At 36.1% G+C, this 19822-nt stretch overlaps 1 protein-coding gene across 3 annotated transcripts; it reads right to left on the bottom strand.

The window, feature by feature from the left end:
- Positions 1-2211: 2211 nt before the first annotated feature.
- Positions 2212-19520, bottom strand: LOC136223926 (cleavage and polyadenylation specificity factor subunit 3-II-like). 3 transcript variants are annotated; one of them, XM_066012101.1, is made up of 15 exons: positions 19339-19520; positions 18383-18600; positions 18096-18220; positions 17716-17893; positions 17554-17626; positions 16814-16931; positions 9391-9464; positions 8960-9096; positions 7523-7586; positions 6785-6850; positions 5433-5502; positions 4883-4987; positions 3951-4092; positions 3663-3759; positions 2212-3459 (listed from the first exon to the last, which is right to left on the bottom strand). In XM_066012101.1, exons 3-15 carry the CDS (start codon positions 18118-18120, stop codon positions 2680-2682), a joined length of 1929 nt encoding a protein of 642 aa, XP_065868173.1. In that variant the 5' UTR covers positions 18121-18220; positions 18383-18600; positions 19339-19520; the 3' UTR covers positions 2212-2679. The 3 variants fall into 3 exon arrangements, with proteins under 3 accessions (XP_065868173.1, XP_065868174.1, XP_065868175.1); XM_066012102.1 differs by lacking the exons at positions 18383-18600; positions 19339-19520 and having other exon boundaries at positions 17554-17609; positions 18096-18216; XM_066012103.1 differs by lacking the exons at positions 17716-17893; positions 18096-18220; positions 18383-18600; positions 19339-19520 and having other exon boundaries at positions 2213-3459; positions 16814-16942.
- Positions 19521-19822: the final 302 nt, after the last annotated feature.

Raw genomic sequence — 19822 nt, 5'->3', positions numbered from 1 at the left:
GGAGAAAGCATATGATAAGGTACCAAGGGAAGTACTTTGGTGGGCCTTGATAAGGAAAGGCATTTCGCGGAAATATATTGACATCATAAAGGACATGTATGAGGGAGCATGCACGAGTGTACGTACTAGTGTTGGGAAGACTGAAGAGTTTCCTATTACGATTGGAGTGCATCAAGGTTCCGCACTAAGCCCATTTCTTTTTGTCATCGTTATGGATGAACTAACAAGTTCACTTCAAGATGGTATACCATGGTGTATGCTGTTTGCAGATGATATTGTGTTGGTTGATGAGACGAAAGAAGGAGTGGAGAGGAAGTTGGAACTATGGAGACAAGCTCTAGAATCTAGAGGCTTTAAGTTGAGCCGAAGTAAGACAGAATATTTGGAGTGTAAGTTTAGTGGCCATAGGAGTAGGGAGGCATGGACAATCACCCTAGACGGGAGAGTTGTTCAGGCCTCGGATTGCTTCCGGTAATTAGGATCTATTATCCAAACGGATGGAGAAGTAGATGGAGATGTTGCTCATAGAATTAAAGCTGGTTGGTCGAAGTGGAAGAGTGCTACGGGTTTCCTTTGTGACCCCGGCATGCCTAATAGATTGAAGGGAAAATTCTACCGGACGGAAATTAGACCAGCATTGGTATATGGTACGGAGTGTTGGGCAGTGAAACACTGCCACATCCATAAGATGTCGGTGGCGGAGATGCATATGTTGAGATGGATGTGTGGTCATACGAGAAAGGATCGGGTGAGTAATGAAATAATTAGGACAAAAGTAGGGGTCACATCTATTGAGAATAAAATGAGAGAAAACCGACTAAGGTGGTTTGGGCATGTGAGACGTAGAGCGCTTGATGCGCCGGTTAGGAGAACCAAAGAGTGGCAAAGGGATATAGTGGTGAGGGGTAGGAGAAGACCTAAGCAAACTTGGAGGAGGGTGATCGAGAGTGATATGAGTTTACTTGGAATTGAGGAAAATATGGTAGTGGATAGGACGAAGTGGAGGGAGCAAATTTGTGTCGCTGACATGACTTGATTTCACGGTTTTATATGATGGTTCATGTTAGCCGACCCCGAATCATTTCGGGACTAAGACTTTGTTGTTGTTGTTGTTGTTTATTGATTTGGGTTCGGAGGTGGTTGTCTGGGATGCTAATCTAATTGGGATGTCCCCGACTTCCTTTTCTTATCCCCTACCTCTTAATAAATAAAAAATTAATTTAATAAAACATGCATAAATTTGTTTTTTTTAATGTAGGACGGACTAGAGTCCAAATTAATTTTTACCTCATGCCTCACTAAAATTCGAACCTAAAACTTCCTAAATTTAAATATTAGCTGATTCCATTAAATCTATTCTCTTGAAGCCAAAACATGCATAAACTTAATATTCCACGCAGTTAACAAAATCATATACAAATTTAACAAAATGAGCAAAGATAATTAAATATTTGAAATTCTAAATAACATGACATACAATTACTTCATTTTTTAATATGCATTTATTAACTTCCAAGAGAGAGAAAATACAAATTAGCACATACATGAGAGGCACGGGCAGAGACAGGGGTGGGCCCAAGGGGCCGGGCTCCCCCGGCCGCTGGAACCACTACGGTTACGAGTAGTTTCAGTCCCCCTAATATTAGTCTATATAGACTCCATGTAGTAATATTTCATTGTTTAAAGGTAGATGAGATGGTTAAAAACACTTGCTTATTTTTAAAAGTTCTAGGTTCAATTCCCACTGAGCTCAATTTATTTTAGAAAGTGTTTATTTATTTAAATTTTATTTTTTAATAATTATAAAACTATATTAGCATTATTAATTAATTTATTTATTTTCATAACACTTTTGAACTCATTTTTTATTATGTCTTTCCCATTAAAAAAATTAATTTCTTATTTTTATTAAATATATCCCATTACGTATTAGGCTTGTCCAAAATTCAAAATTTCAATATTTTTAACCTATTAAGCACTCTCTAAATCCAAATTTCTAATTTTTTTTTTTACCTATTAGACCTCTAAATTTTTTTTTTTTTGCCTCTTAGGCCTCCTTAAATCAAAATTATTAATGTTTTTGGCCTGGTAGGCCATCTAAAATCATTTTTTTTTTACGTGTCAGCCCTTACTAAATCCAATTTTTTTACATGTTAAGACTATTAAACGAAATCTAGCTTAATTTTGAAAAATTGTACATTAATACTTAAATTTGGTTCTTGACCATTCAAATTATAAGACGCATATATACAAAAAAAAAAAAAAAAAAAAGTTCGATTTAGCAAAAAAAAAAAATTTCCCGAACTCACGTGTAAAATCGGCCCCCCTAACCGAGTAATCTTGTATTCACCACTGATGAGAGGTAACGGATACCTTAGAGTATTCTCATTCCCGTCCCAAAACCGACTGATATTCTGTTAAATTTCATTCATGCCCCGAATTTTTTATACAAGGTTCAGGTAGTACCGATCCTGGTATCCTCAAAACTCATACACTCAACCTCTGTTTGCTCACATCTCTTCTTCAACAACTTGTTTGCTCACCAAATCTTTCTATTTCATTTCCAATCCACATTTTGCATCGCATCAATCAGTAAAAATATCAATACCCCGACATCTTATGTTCGTCCTCGAAATAAACAGGTTCCTTGGAGCCAGTGAAGTGATGAGCGTAATTAGATCAAGAGTAATTCGGTGTGCTTGGTTTGGACGTCTCCGAGGTCAAATGCCATTTTTCCATAGTTGAAATTATCTCCCATGCTAACTTTTCATCAGCCGCAGACCAACTGCAGCAAAAGTACATTGTAGTTGCTGATTTGGTTCTTCTGTAAGGGCACTCATCCTTCAAACATGTAGATGCACGAAATGACTCCACTTGAAGATGTTCTCCAGAATTTTGAATGTTTCTTCCAGGTAAATAATTTGACAGTTCTGTGAATAACTCAGCCACCACATATGCTGAGCTGGACTTGTATAACTCATCGACTTGTAAGGGACAACAATAAGCAAACTGAACCTCGTGTCGGTTGTCTCCTAACAAGTGCAGCAGTTCATCTTGGTGAATGACGGTTGCCATTTTGTGTTTTTCCATAACTAAGATCCCATCACCAACTCTATCATCAGTTACCTGCAGCCGAGATGTGGTATTTCCGTTTTCTAAAGCTAAATCAGAAGTATTTTCTGGATTTTTGTTTAAAAACCTGAAATTAGGACTCAGACAACTCTGGATAAATGTGTCTGTCGTATGGGCTTTCACATAAAGAGTGGAAGGAATGCCAACTGTTTCACAATTCGCAGGAACGTAACATGGAATATCCAATTCAGACTGAATTCTTTCTTTAAGAGAAGCCATTTTAGGCTTTTCACCATGCACTAACATCACATGCTTAGGAGTAAGAAATGTAACAAGATCCATAATCCCTTTAGCATCTGTGTGAGGGCTGAAAGACAATTGATGAATCTGAAAAAACAAAAAGATACCATAATGTCAGAAAAGTAGGAACACTTGGGTGTCCTACAGCATGTTGGAGAACTATGCATACACACAAAGTAGAACCTCTCCCCTTTGGGCGGAGAATTGATGGTCCAAACAATTTGAAAATGATAATCGTAATAATGTAATATTGAGAACGCTTGTAAATAAGTCATGAGATGAGAACGAACCTGGCATCGCACATCGATTTGGGTGTCCTTGTCCAAATTGATCTTAGTGGGTTTGCCGGACATTAATTTATGTCCTACTGTTCCAGCCACACAATATCTAGAGACAAGAAGCTAAAGTTAATTTTGGAAATAAATAATTATATAATAAAGGATTGATATTATATAGAGACACAAGAACAAATATTTCAGAAGGAAGGAGCTATGTATTTGTAGTTAGTGTTATTTCAAGTCCTGAACAAGGGGATTGTATGAGATCTAAACCAAAAGGAGAAAGAGAAATGGTTGTACCCGGGCAATGTTACAAGGTTCGTCTCATAAGGTGCCCAACGCTTAAAGACCTCTAGTGAGAAACCACCACTGATCATTCCAGGTGTAGCAAAAAGAACACAAGGTCCAGGAGCATCTATCATAGAACGGTCAAAATCACGAACTGCAACATCAAACCAATGTGTAAGACAGAGATCATATTCAAGACAAGTAGACAAAAACTAGAAGAAAGATAAAATAAAAGACAGACAAATTTCTAATCAGTTCCCACACATTCAGTGCTAGTGTGAAAATTGTTTTGTCCAATACATTCAAGATCGCTTAATATCCTTCATTGAAACCCTAATTATTTCATTAATTGTGCTGCCTTATGTACTGGCAGACTCAGCTTCATGTTCGGTAAGTGTTGACAACACCATCTATTTGTTTATGTCTATGAAGTGATTAAATCAAACTGTAGAATCAATATAGATCAACTAATTAGGTAGCTCAATAAACATTTGAGACACCTTAGCTTAACTGGATTAACTTCAAACAGAAATGAAATTCCAGTTCAGTAATGGAAATCAACTATAATAAGTTTTCACTTCAAACTTTAAAGTCCCAATGAATATTTCAGGAACCAATGAAATTTTAACATATTAAAATTCAAGGTATCATTAATAAAAAAAAAGGGCAGATATGATTGCAGAGATGGTAATATGAAAAGCATAACTTATATGAGCATTTGATATTAATGTCATTCATCTGAAGTTCATAGCTTTAGAAATTCTAGGGTATAATTTTCTAAAGGATGCCCAAATCCTGGGATATAGAACAAATGAAATTTCTATGCCAGCATCTATTTCACTCTAGACAGAGAATAGTTAAATTGAATTGTCAAAACAAAATAATCATATGCACTCAAAGACATCATTATTCTGTGACATTCAAGTGTTATCTGCATGAAGTACCATTTTTAAAATCAAATGCATTCTGGGTAGCATACGACTCTTTGACCTTCTGACTAGTCCAGCCAATGAGCATCTTGTAATACATATTAGCCTGAATTGTCAAACCTGCAAAATTGCATCCATATCACAACCATAAGTTAACAGAAACCATATCTGCAAGGGAAACAGGAAAGACCACAATCCTGCACCAGAGAATAACACACTTAACAAGCTACTAAATCTCTATTCTGGGAAGCAGCAAGATCTTTAGATGAGATTCAGAAAAGATTTAACATTGTAACACTTGCTTGAAAAACACACACATCGACAACCAGAGTTTACAAGAAACACAAATAGTTAGAAGAATATTTCTTATCATATATTCTATAATTCCGTCTGGCTTTATCCCATGTTTACAATTATGAAAATGGAAGAAATTCTATAATGTCACGTAGATACTTTGGGAACGGGATAAATATGAAAAGAAAGGTATTTTGATGATTCAGGAAAAAGTATTTGACCAATTAGACGTGTTTAAATATGTAAAAGTGAATTCAGGAATAGAGCATACCTGCTGAGAAGTAGATAGGAACTTTTAGATTCATACGCTCCCAGTAGTCATCCAACAATATACAAAGTTCCTGAATAGAAATTTATAAAATTGTTAAAACAAGGTTACAAACTAGTGCATAAGAACTTGACACAATCAAGACACGTGAATATTAAGAGTTCTAACCAAAATAGATCTATAAATGATCCATATACAAGCCAACCAAATAAAGAAATATATAAATGAAAACATAAATGCATGCTCAACTCAAGCACAAGACAGTAGAGTAAAAGCCAAAGTATTCAAGTATGTGTAATCACAACCTAACACCAACTTTATGACTGGCTGTCAGGAAAACAATTGAAGGAGAAAGGATCGAGGTTTTGGCACCAGATAAGGTAAGTTAATAGTTAGAAAAACAATCTATGTATCTAAACATGACACTTGACCTCCTGGTCAAAGTTACTCCTTTTAAAAGTCCATTTACCTGTAAATGATACACCCATCATAAATGGCATGTTTATAGAACTATTACAAACAGAAAAACATATTCTTTTTTCAGAACAAAAAAACTTAAACTTATTGCTTCTTCCTTCGTTTTTTATCCTTTTCTTGCTTTTACTCTTCTTCTCCTAAACTACCATAAATATCGCCACCAATTGGAACTAACACGACTTGAATGCAATTACCAAACAAGAAAAACATAAATCAAATATTTTTCCAGAAAAGTCTAAGCCTTGTCACATTGGCATAATATCCAAGGGAACAGTTCAACAATAACATTCCCCAAGTTATAGACACCTAATAAGGATCTCAAAGTTCCTCACCATAATATATAACAAATCCTATTCATACCCATCAAAAACTTCAATATCTGAACTAAGAGGAAATGCTAGGCCCGGACATCTATATAGATGGATTTAGAAAAAGGGAGAGAGAGAGAGAGAGAAGGGGGTGGTTAGAAATGCAAGCGAGCATAAGCACTGAAAGTTTAAATGGAAGCTTGATATGAATTTTACTTTTGCCTTGAGAATACTGAAAACTAAGTAGTAGAAAGATGATGATGTTTCTATAATAGTACAGCATATAATGTGTTGGGGATCTCCACCAATAACAGATTTGCAAAATTCTCCGAACGAGATTTAAGGCAATAGATTAGGTCTTGAATTCAGTGGTCAACAACATGTAAAGATCCATCATCCAGATTAAAACTTGGGGCTTGAAAATTGAATTGTTTGATTCAAATATATATTTGCTAACTAGGTTAAGAAATACGATCCTTGAAACTTTTACCAATAAGGCATAAAGTTAAACCTCTACATGCTGGCAAAATTACAGTCTAAGAGAAACTCAGAGATATGTCGATAAAATACCTGAGCTCTTCCAAGCGCAAATGTAGGAATAAGAACCTTTCCACCACCAGCAATGCATTTATGAACCTGCATTAAATAGATTTACAAAATAGTGATACACTAACGTAGAAATATTTAGCATAGAAAAGAAAAGGGATAAGGTACCAAAATAGCCTCAAGATTTTTGGGGAAGAGCCAATTTAGCCCCGATGTACAAAATAGAAACATTTTAGCCTCAAAGTTTGTGAAATGGTGCAACTACAGCCCTGGGTAACGGAACTTTACTCCTCAACGTTTGTGAAATGGTACCAAATTAACCCCAAGTTCCATTACCCGGGGCTATAATTGCACCATTTGGCAAATGTTGGACTAAATTGGCAATTCCCCAAAAACCTTGATCCAAAAAAAATATACTGCATTGGTATATTTCTAATATGAACTTGTAGGTAATAGAAATAATGCTTAGTACCAGTTTACTATCTTAACTTAAGTGAAATGACTCCTCTAGGCAAACCAAGGTCCTATTAGATAGGAAAATACAATTTGTAAATTCACTATACCTAATCTTTTAGAAAAGTATGATTCCATATATTAGAAAATGGCAAGAAAAGCAATAGGAAATCATATAGTACTCTGTAAATACATGTGACTAAAAGACACAAAATCCTCCTATTAAGAACTAGAAGTGAAAAGAGGGAGGAATAACAGGAAACAATATAAAACACAATATGATTGAGATTGATAGGTCAATTTACATACAACTTTCAAGAATTCCCTCTCCCGAGCATATTTGGAGTCACGTGTAGTTGTTGCATATGTAGACCTACCGGAAGTATAAGATAATAAAACCCTCATCAGAACAAACATGATTTTGTAAAGATCAAATATAATGCCTATTAATGCAGAACATGATCTATCATCGGTTTGTACTAGATCAAAAAATGAATATAAATTTTAGAGAACTTTCTAGTTAAAACTCTTGAAAAATCCATATTTCCTGATATAATGTCACCAATAATTTCACCTACTACAGAGAAACACCAAAGGACATTCAGTCCGAATCAAGATTTCCTTTTCAATGAGGCTGAACCATAGTTGTCAAATCAAGATTCGGCTCGTGAATTGAAATCCTCATTGTGACTCGTGAATCGTAAGATTCGGTTCAAATTCATAATATTATAAAAAATAGAATATTTACCATGTTGAACTCAAAATATTATCAAATATTAGTCTAGAAATGGAATTTTAATGTCAAAAAAGGAAATCATATCAACCAAGTACTTAAAATTCAAACCCAATGTAAATGCAAACCTAATAAAAATAATTCACAAGGATTCTGTTTAATAACTTAGTAGAGATGAAGAGTTTGAATTTCTGACTCTGTTTTTTTCCTTGTTGTCAACTTGATAATGATGGAATGGAGATAGTTTGAGTTGATAACTTGATAAATAACAATCGGACTAGAGGAGGGTGAGTTTAGTAGTTAGTGTTGTTTAAGTTTTTGACGAATGGTGATGAAGATCCGGCTCGAGATAGAGTTGAATCGAGTCGAATCGTATGATTCGAATCGGGAATTGTAAGATTCTGTTATAATTTAGATTCTTCTATAGATTTGGCTCGAAATAAAGCTGAATTGAATCGTAAGATTCGAATCGAGAATCATAAGATTCTAACAACAGTGGCTGAACAGGCAAACCTCGCTAAGCTCAAAACTGAAGGGAAAAAAACATTGCAAGGGTTAATAAACCTTATGCATAGAAGGGGTGATGAAATCAATACTGCATCATTTTTTTATGCTCAATACACAACAAATGCCAAGCCAGAACATGGACTTGGGAGAATTAATCTTTAAACAAAATAAAAACTCTAACATTTATCATTTCTGAATGATGCGTTTCGCGGGAATCGACTACTCAAGATTAGCAAGATCTATCCAATCAATTAGCCCATGTAAACGGAATAAGAAAACTATACCATTTTATTCTTTTATTATTTTAAAAAATTTGACCATTTCAACTGAAAAATCAATGTCAACAGCAATAATTAAATGATTGAAATTGCAAGTCTTATTTAGTGGCTGAATCAGACTTTTGGTTGTCTTGACATCCAAACTTGGAAACACAGACATGATTATATATGTAAGATCATAGTGAAGCTTTCATAAGACTATTTTGTACAAAAAAAAAAATCACATACTCTGTTATGAGAAGGTCCAGTTGCAGTCGATCGATTTGAGCTGCTCCAAGGTGTCTATCTGGGGTCATATTATAGTCTCCTGTGTACACCATAGAAGAGTCCCCCACCTTTGCATAAAACATTGCAGCTCCAAGAACCTAGAAAACACAAATGAAAGTGCAGAAAGATTCAAATATAAACATAAGAAAAGACCATGAAATTACAGACCATAGTTTCAATCTCAGATTTCAAATTATTTTGAATTACTCAAAAAGTTTTGGTCCGTTCAAGGAGTAAACGAGACACTATGTAAGTTCAGAGGGCCAATCTATTTTTTTGGACAAGTTCAGGTAGCTCTTTATGTATTAAGCCAATTAAATAGATGCACCTTCTTTTATCTGCGAAAAAGAATGCCAATAAAAAATCCACTGATTAAGCTAAAACCATCTTACATGACCAGCATAATAGGCACGGATTTGAAGATCTTTGTCAACCAGCACAGTCTGCTTCAGGTCCACTGCTATGACTGAAATGCAAAATAAAATAAAAGCAACAGAGCTTAATCCATAGAAAGTGGAATTAGCAAGCAAGGCATCTTTAACAGACAAAGATCACTAATATTCAAAGCTTCCGACATCAGCTACAGCATAAAACTAAAAAGTCAGTTGATTTTATGGATTCCGACATAAGCCAAAAGGTTTCAATTTGTAGTCCTAGTTTGGTGGAATTTGGAACATGTTTGATAACTACACTCATTCTGGTACACTAGATATCCCAACCTAATTGGAAAGACATAAGAAACAGTAAGCATGATAAACTAGATTCAACTTATCCACCAACTCATTCATTTTTGCATTCACATAAACTGCCATATTTCCTTTTTTGACAAATGAGAATCTAAGCAAAGAATAAGAGTGTTTGGAAACCCCATTGTGGATAGAATTCAATTCAACTGAACTTTGTTTATCGAAATTTCATGCCTTGATGCAAAAAATATTAAAAGAAATGAATCCTCTCACATTTAAAAGCAGGTTGTGATGTATGTCATGATTTTGTGAGAATTCAGTTGAGAGTGCTTTATGGAGAACACTAGCTCAATTAGCAATTGAATTCCACTCTATTAAAAATGTTCTCCAAACATAGGAAATGATTTGGTAAATGAACTGAATTGAATTATGGTAAGGAAATTCAGTTCTTTCATGCATGGAATTTGTTCCAAACAAGGGCTAAAATGTTAAAGGAGCCTGGCCAGTATCCTTTAAGAACCATTAAAATGATACCTCATTACTACTAACAGACGACAATCAGGACAGTTGCTATTAACCACAGTGATCCCTAGAAGCCATGCACATGTTTCAACCTACAGTAAGGTGTCACGTATCGGAGCAAGAATAAAATGGGAATTAGTTAGGTAGTTATTTGCTTTAAATTTGAAGTTTTATAGTTGCTTTAGCAATCTGTTGTTTGCTTTGTTTATTGCTTTAGAAGTTAGTTAGACAGCTGTAGGTATTACAGCTGTGTGTTTTGTCCCTGCTGCCACATTGGGAGTACCTTTTTCTTATATTAAGTGTCATGCCTTTGTAAGGAGAATCATCAGAAATCTTAATGAAATTTCATTCCTCCTCTCCTCTCTTCTTCCTATTCGTCTCTAATTTTCTCCTGTCTTCTTCTACTTACTATTCTCTAAATCCTATTTGTTCTAATCCTTGCCGTCATCAGAAAATCTTAGTGAAAATTTATTCCTTCTTCTCTGCTCTCTTCTTTACTCTCTTCTTCCTATTCGTCTCTAATTTTTCTCCTACCTCCTCTTCTCTAAATCCTAATTCTGTTCTAATCCTGACCGTCAAAAATCCTAGTTCTGACATTGGTATCAGAGACCTCCTTCCTAGGTGATGGCAGCCATGGAAGCTACAGCTGGGCAATTTGGGTTGATGCAAACTCGAATTTGAAATTTCCATTTTGTTCATTCTGAATGGAATCAACGTTTTGAGTCTCTTACAAGAGAAAATTCACTGCTTCGTAAAGAGCAACAAAACTCCCATCGTCCCTTGAGGAACTGATTCACAAATCCTACTCCTTAGCTAAGTTAATCCAAGGAGCTTCATCATCCAACCCACCTTCTTTGGGCAATCATAGCCATTTGAGATGCAATCTGAGCAGCCCAGAAAATTCCTTCCAATTGTTTGATGCAGTGCCTGAGAGGAAGATAGAGCTGGAAGATCCCTATTTGCAAGGCAAACCAGAGAAAATGGTGGAGCAATGTTCCCAGTTGAGGCAAACAACCACTGTAGTGACCTATAATCAGTTTGAAGCCCTTAAGCTTCAAATGGAGAAGGTAAACCCCGCCAGTACCGAGTCTTATATCATTACTGGGCAAAAACATGAACTACGATCTGCTGGGAGATCTTACTGCCCAATGGAGGATCTGAAACATAAGCCAACATTCATATCTCCAATAACTACTATACCTTGGACCCAAAACACCCCAAGCAATCTGAAACCTACACCAACTTTCAGGTATCCAATAACTACTATACCTTAGACACAAAACACCCAACACAAACTAAAATCCTGCCTGAAACCAATCTGCCTCCAGTGGTCAAACAGAACTCCAGACCTCCTACTTTCACTACGAAAATCCCTGGCTCATGTTGGAATTGTAGGGAGAGAAAATTTTGCGGGTCAACAGTGTACCCCAAAGAAGCTTCACATGATGAACATGGAGGAAGAAGGGGAGGAAGGGGATGATACATAATTTGAAGGAAGAAGAGGATCTTATCAATTTGATATATAGTTACATGGACAGTTTACTTAGGACAACATTGGCAAGAGCCTCTTGTTTGTCAAAGGATTGGGTTGCAGCTTGACAAAGCAACACTAGAAAGATCTTTTGATGCCCAGTTTCTCTTATTCCATGGAGACACTTTACAACGTCGACTATATGGGGAGGATTCTTGAACACTTCCTTGCCATGGATCAAATCACTGGTGGGGCCTCTCCATGTTCAGTTGATGACGGGCAGTTGATTGGATCACCTTCACTTACACCAATCACAATGGTAGCCAAGTTGATTGATAGATGCCTTGTAGAGGTTGCCCCTGCTGTGAATTTAAAGCTCCCCAAGTTTTAGGCTCTTGTTGCTTCTGTTCCTAATTATGTTAGGCCCCTCGATGATAGACTTTATCGTGCAATAGACATTTACCTAGAGTCGCACCGTGTTTGTCAGAATCTGATAGAGAAGAACAGCTCTGTAGGCTGATGGACTGTCAGAAATTGTCTTTAGAGGCTTGCAATCATGCCGCGCGGAGAGGCTACCACTAAGAATAATTGTCCAAGTTCTCTTCTTTGAGCAACTTCAACTTAGGACTTCCATGGCTGCTTTCTGGTTTCTGAAAATCTTGATGGTGTATCTAAGGAAACGAATGTTGAGAAGCTGCAGGAAAGAGACTACTCAAATCTTAAGGATGCAAGTCTTTTGTGTTTTCTTGTCGATATGGGAGGAGTTGATGTTGGTGACAGTCAGCTAAGAGATAATTTGATGACAATGTTTGTTGTTGGCCATGAAACGACAGTTGTTGTTCACACATGGGTAGTTTTCCTTCTTGCGCAGAGTCCGTCAAAAATGAGAAAGGCTCAAGCAAAAGTTGATGCAATCATGGGTCAGGGAAGCGAACTTTTGAATTGGTTAAGAAATGAGAATATATAAGACTTATTGTTGTAGAGACACTTTGTTTGTATCCTCAACCTCCTTTACTAGTTAGGCGTTCCATCAAATCAAATGTTTTACCAGGAGGATAAAGGGAAGACAAAGATGGTTATGTAATTCCTAAAGGAATTGATATCTTTGTTTCTGTATTCAATCTGTATAGATCTCCATACTTTTGGGAGTCGCCCAATGATTCTGAACCAGAAAGGTTCCTAGTGCCAAGGAAGGATGAGGAAATTGAAGGATGGGCTGGTTTTGATCCGTCACGAAGCCCAAGAGCATTATATCCAAGTGAGATTATATCATTCTTTGCTTTCTTACCTATTGGTGGTGGGCCAAGGAAATGTGTGGGAGACCAATTTGATCTCATAGAGTCAACAATAGCCTTAGCTATGTTGCTTGGGTTATATGAGCAGAAAGCTAGGAATTTGATTGGTGATGTTGAAAACAAACAAGACATTTGAAATCCAGATCGCAGCGCATGAAAGAGACAATGGAAAATGTGGGTGGGATGTGCTCAAGCCTTACAGTGGTGTTTCAATGGTTGCTAAACCTTCTACCTACCTGAATAAGGGCGTTATATGCTGATCTGAAAACTAACACTGATTCTAGATTCAAGTTTGATGACACAAATAGCAGGGAAGCCATTGTCAAGTCCACTGGTTTATGTATCAAAAGCAACTTGTGGACCGAATTCCAGGCTCATGCCGCTTTACATTCTGGAAAAAGTGAATTTGAAACACTATTGAATTGCAAAATCAAATCAGGGATCTCATTGAAATTCTTCCAGCGTCTATTGGAACAATTATCAATTCTTTTAATGTAGAAGTTACTTGGCCTAGTCCAGCAGTTGTCCTTTCATCTGTTGAGTTTGAAATGAAAGAAATTCTTGATGCAGCAGGGATTAATTTTGAAAGCTTTTCTGGGCCTTCACCTATGATGCATCCATTCAATGGAAGGGAATGTCAGCCCTGGATGCCACTTGGGAGGATCAGTCTACGTTGGCAGCACGGTTCACTGCCTTCGTACATTCTTGAGGACAAGAATGCTCAAAAAGGGAGGAGGGAGGGGTATTGTCATGTATCAGATTAAGATTAAAAAGGAACTTATTTAGGTTGTTATTTGCTTTGGAATTTAAGTTTGATAATTGCTCTGTTTATTGCTTTGGAAGTTTGTTAGAAGTTAGTTAAACCAGAGTTGTGAAAGGTGTTTGCCTGGGTCGCCTGAGGCGAGAGGCGATCCTTCCAGCGCCTCTGGTGCTGGAAGGCGGGCGATTTACAAGAGGTGACCGCCTCTCCAACTCATGCGAGGGGCGGTCGGAGGCGAGAGGCAGTCGCCTCTTCTAGTTAAGGCGGTAGGTCCTCTTTTTGTCTCTGTTCAGTGGGAAAATAAAATAGAAAAGAAATATATAATGTTGTTTTAGGTCAGATTTGTAAGTTAACCATAGAAAGAAAAGAAGAAAAAGGAAAGAAACTTCTCCTCAATAGAAACTCTCACCACAACCACCGCCGATCTTCTTCAGCCGTCCAACCATCACCACCGATATACTTCATTGCACTCTAAGGTACTGTTCTTTTTTATTTTTCTCTACTCTTCTCCTTTGTTTTTTGTTTTTATTTTCTTCATCCTGCTGATGCTACGGTTATGCTGCCCAAATTTCTACTCTTCTACTTTCTTCTTTATTTTTCTGTTATCATGACTGACGCTACTGTTATGCTGCCCAATTTTTGGGATTTTTATGAAAGTTATGTTAATTATGCTACTGTTAATGATGAAACTATATATGAAAGTTATGCTGATGATGCTGCTGCTATTATTTTTCTGTTATTATTACTTATGCTATGTTTATGAAAGTTTATGAAGGTTATAATTCATGCATATTTATGAAAGTGTGTGAAACAATATGAAACTGTATGAAATTTTATGAAACAGTAGCTTACTAGTGTCTTATTTTCCAAATTTTGCAGGCTTTTGGACATGAGTATTAGTAATTCTAATACATCGACAACAAGAACAAATCCTTGTTGGAAGTATGTTCAAAAGGTCAAAGCAAGAAAGTATTAGTAATTATGATGATGATGTTTGATATGTTATTAGGAATTAGGATCTTATTATTAGACTAGAAGTTTTATTTTGTTTTACAACTTTGGAAGTTAAACTTGTCAATTTGAGTTACGGTTTTATTTTCTGTGTTTTTCTAATTTGTGTGTCGCCTCACGTGCGAGAGGCAGTCTCCTCGCCTCGAGGCGATATTTTGCCCTTATCGCCTTTCGACTTTCACAACTATGAGTTAAACAACTGTATGTATTACAACTGTGAGTTTTCTACCTGTTGCCACATCAGTAGTACCTTTTTCCTATATTAAGAGTCATGCCTTTGTAAGGAGAATCAGAAATACAACAACAACAACAACAACAAAGCCTTAGTCCCGAAATGATTCGGGGTCGGCTAACATGAACCATCATATAAAACCGTGAAAATCAAGTCGTGTCAGCGACACAGATTCGCTCCCTCCACTCCGTCCTATCCACTACCATATTTTCCTCAATTCCCAATAAACTCATATCACTCTCGATCACCCTCCTCCAAGTTTGCTTAGGTCTTCCCCTACCCCTCACCACTACATCCCTTTGCCACTCTTCGGTTCTCCTAACCGGCGCATCAAGCGCTCTACGTCTCACATGGCCAAACCACCTTAGTCGGTTTTCTCTCATTTTATTCTCCATAGATGTGACCCCTACTTTTGTCCTAATTATTTCATTACGCACCCGGTCCTTTCTCGTGTGACCACACATTCATCAGAAATCTTAATGAAAATTTATTCCTTCTTCTCTCCTCTCTTCTTCCTATTCCTCTCTAAGTTTTTCCTTCTTCCTATTCCTCTCTAATTTCTTCCTATCTTCTTCTACTTACTCTTCTCTAAATCCTAAAATTCTGTTCTAATAATATGCTTCTCTTTCTCGAGTGTATTCATTTTACTATGCTTAACAGAATGAGCAAAAATAGAGGCATATGCAGGATCTGAAGCACAAATGTGTGCCTTTGTACTTTTCTCCGCCTTTCTAGAAAGCATGAGTAATAATCTTAGGCAAACTGCCTACTATGAAGAAACAAAATTTAAAAAATATATTCTAAATCCCAAGGCTACAGGAATCAGTTTTAAACTTCAACGCAATATTAACTACTTAGTAACATGAAAAGATCCCCCAACCCTAAATTTCATAGCATCAAGATATCATAGTTATTTAAATTTTGATACCATCAATATTTTCGCATATCTATCTGAAGATCATTTGCAAACAAATTCAATTCTTGACCTGGACAATAAAGATTGCAAGGGTTTCTAGTGATTTCCAGCCAAATGCCAAATAGATTTCGAAAATGAATGTGTTGTGGACACGCGAATAGGATCTCGTCACAGGTCTATTCACAGGAAAATTCTCTTGATTTTCCTTGTGTTCCCTGTTCTTCGAAGGATCTATCTTTGAGACTCGCCACCCTAACTCCCTAATTCTGAATTTTTACTCAAGATTAACCCTTCCCCTTTACTGAAAAGTCGATGCCTCTTATAGGAGACAAGAAGACATTACAATAGGGAGTTCTTACTTGGGAAAAACTGCGATCCTATCTTTTCCTAAAATATTGCCTAAATAGAAAAGTAATTGTTACATAAATAAAATATTCTGCCTAAACAAATAATAGAACATTTTTTGCCTAAATAATAGGGAAGTTATTGCCTAAATAATAGGAAAGTTATTGCTGAAAGATACAGTGTCATAACAGAATGCAATGTGAGTCTAGTTATTAGCCATGTTCCAAAATTCCATTATCAATCAGACTTCACGGCATATTTTACGGAATGCTTGACAGGTTAGAAGGTTCACACTAAGCTCGAATGGTCAGAAAAGTTTAGCCCTAACTTCAGTATAGATGTCCTATAGTGTCAGTCTGTCAGACACCTAAGAATTCTGTAATAAGAATCAGGCTTCAGCAATTTAAGAACAGATCGAAACAATACTGATTATCAATCTCATTCTAGACAAAAAAAAAACAGCTTGTAAAAGTCATATTAGACTACGGTAGACCTCTTTAATTACCATGTATTACCTGAAGTCAAAAAATTCACTCAGGTTAAGGAGTATTTCAAGGAAAGAATAAATTTCAGGTACCTTTCTTCATACATTCTGAAATATTATCAGTAGTAAATTGCTCTTCCTCCCCCCTCCTATCAACCATTACTTTCCGATAGTCCTCCAACATCAAAGGAGCCAATGCTTTTGTAGGATACTGCAGCAAAACTGTTGAGAATTATAATATGGACTTCTGACTCCAATAATTGAATTCAAATCTTATGTTCCCATCATAGTCAAATATCACACAGCCAAAGAAAGAACCCATAAAATGAGGCAAAAAAAAAAAAAACTTGATGAATTGTATTCTTCATAAAGGCACATAAATTACTACATTAGTATCCACGCAAAATTTCTATCAATCCAACATCTAGAGAAAAAGGATGAAGAAAAGTGAAGCAGGTACTTTTCTTTTCTTCAGGGCAGTGATCTTCAATTCATGATAAGATTTCACCCACGCAATACACATGGTAGGAGCAAAACTAAGTTTTCTTATGTTTCACATGACAATTGACCATTTAAGTTGCTAAACTTGGCAAAATGATATCTTGGAATATGAACGATCAAACCAAACCCCAAAATTCCATTTCCAAAAAGAAATTTAGTCACTTCTTGAACTAAATGAAAAGTAACCTTACTACATTTAAAGTAGCAAACTAAAGAACCCATGACAATTTCAGCATCTTTTTTTTAATGATCTCTTCACAATTCTTTCTCAAGTTAAATCGTTAATCTTAATCACAAGCCAAACTTTTTATCAAGCACCTTAGAGACATTACCGTCATGTAGACTGGTCCTTTATACCCGCAAACTTCAGTGAAGTAAGGAAGAGCACCTACATGATCCAAATGACTGTAACCAAACACCTCACATCATCAAATAAAAATCAATTGCGTTGATCTTCAGAAAGAGAAAAAAAATAAGGCAAGGATAATGCTTACAAGTGGGTGATGATAATGCAATCAAGGGCACTATCAAAATCAGAAGATTTAGAGATAAGTGAGAAATCGGGATAGCGGCGGTGATCATCGTGGCCCATATGCATTCCACAGTCAAACATTATTCGTTTACCATTGATTGACACCACAACACAGCTTTTGCCCACTTCTTGTCCAGCACCTAAGCAAGGAACACACTTGGTATAACTTTACGGGATATAATTTCCTCAACAACAACAACAACAAAGCCTTAGTCCCGAAATGATTCGGGGTCGGCTAACATGAACCATATATAATTTCCTCATTAAAAAAAAAAAAAGCTTTAATGAATGTTAGTAAGGAATGGAAAGTAATCAAATAGAAGAATATGGGAAGAACAATACCAAGGACGAGGCATTCAATGGCCATGGCTTCTCCTATCGACTTGAGAAACTTGGAGAAGTGTAGAAGTACCTTGGTCCAATACTTCTTTGTGTCCTCTATTTGGAACTTCTTTTCGTTTTTTCAACTTCAGAAACAAAAAAAAAAAGTTTCAAAAACAACCTAGCCAGATAAATGATAAAGGCAAAGGGTCAAGTGACTTTCAAGTGGGAGGTCGATTTATATATTTAGGCGAGTTACTCAAACCATTATATATCTAGACTATATATTTGTGACTTTTCCAAAATACCTCAAACATTTCATCTTCCCCTTCTTTTCTATCGGTTTCATCATTTCATCTCCCCCATCCAGTCTATCGTTTCATCTTCCGCTTCCTTTATATAATCACCTCCATTTTTTTCATCATCCTGTCTCTTACTCTCTTTGTCTCTCTGTTTTTGTGAAGGCATGGTTCTTCATCTGTTTCTTCTTCGTCTCTTTGTTTCTTTCTTCTTATTCGACGTTCTTCTGCATTTATCATATGTTTATTGTCGATTTCAATGGCAAAAAGCAGAAATAAGGTAAGTATGTACTATATTTCTCCTGTTTCATCTTCCTCTCTTTCCAGAAAATGGCTTCGCAAAATGAGTTTGTGTCACATTTTGCGAAGCATGCGAAGCAAAATCATCCTCTGGAGTAGTATTTTCTCCATAAAATAACTTCGCAGAATGATTTTGCTTCACAGTTTGCAAAGCCCGCGAAGCAAAATCATCCTTTTTTTAGCTTGTTTTTCTCTTCGCTGTTCAAGGGCGATTAAACACATTGAAAGTTCACGGGCAGATTATGTATTAGGTTTTTTTTAAAGGGAGAATTATAAAATTGGGTCAAATGGAAGACACGTTTACATATTTAGACTAATTACCCAATTTATTAGTTATCTAGACTCTTCATATATATATAACCACTTAGAAATTTCTTCCTCTTTCTTTTTTCTCTCTTCGACTCTTTCTTAGTTTGCGAACTTGTCAAACCGTTTTTTAATTATAAAATCTTTCTTCCTACGAACTTGGCATTTCGTTTTTTATTATTTTATAGTTTTTCCCAGTATAATACTTTCAGTACATGATTTTACTTTGCAGTTTTCGCAAACCACCATTGATGGATTACGAGCTATGACACAGTACCCATTTCTTGAATTTAGAAGCGTTTTACAGATAAGATGAAACATGAGAACTGAAATTGAACAGGTGAAAGACAAAAGCTGACCTTTGCTCGATTTTGGAGACAAGCCTCTACCCAAATGGAATTCCAATTCCAGCAGATGAAGTCCAGCAACTACGAACAAGAAAGCAAAACCCTGTAGAGAGAAGAGAGAGTGAAACTATGTCGTTTTGCTGGAATTCCCACGAGACTGAGTAAGAGTAAAAGGCATGGATAGCAGCAGTAAGTAGACCTCTTCATTGGCCTGGGTCGGGTCGAGACCAACGGACTTTTATATAAAAATGTTTGGGTTAGTTACATTATTATCCTAAATAACTTAAATATTTACAAGTTTCTAATATTCAAAAAGAAATTCTAATTATGTCAGGATTTAAAAAACTGTTTAGTTTTTTTTTTTTAAATCAGTAACTGAATTTGATAAAACTGAAAATAAAAATATAAGATTTTGATATATTTATAAAGAAAAACCATGAAATGATAAAATACAAATATATAAATAGTTAAGTGTAAAATAAAATTCAAACTTGTT

The sequence above is a fragment of the Euphorbia lathyris genome, chromosome 3 (assembly GCF_963576675.1).
Source record: "Euphorbia lathyris chromosome 3, ddEupLath1.1, whole genome shotgun sequence".
Taxonomy (NCBI): domain Eukaryota; kingdom Viridiplantae; phylum Streptophyta; class Magnoliopsida; order Malpighiales; family Euphorbiaceae; genus Euphorbia; species Euphorbia lathyris.
The sequence above is the reverse complement of the archived record's forward strand: the minus strand, read 5'-3'. Positions and strand labels throughout refer to the sequence as shown.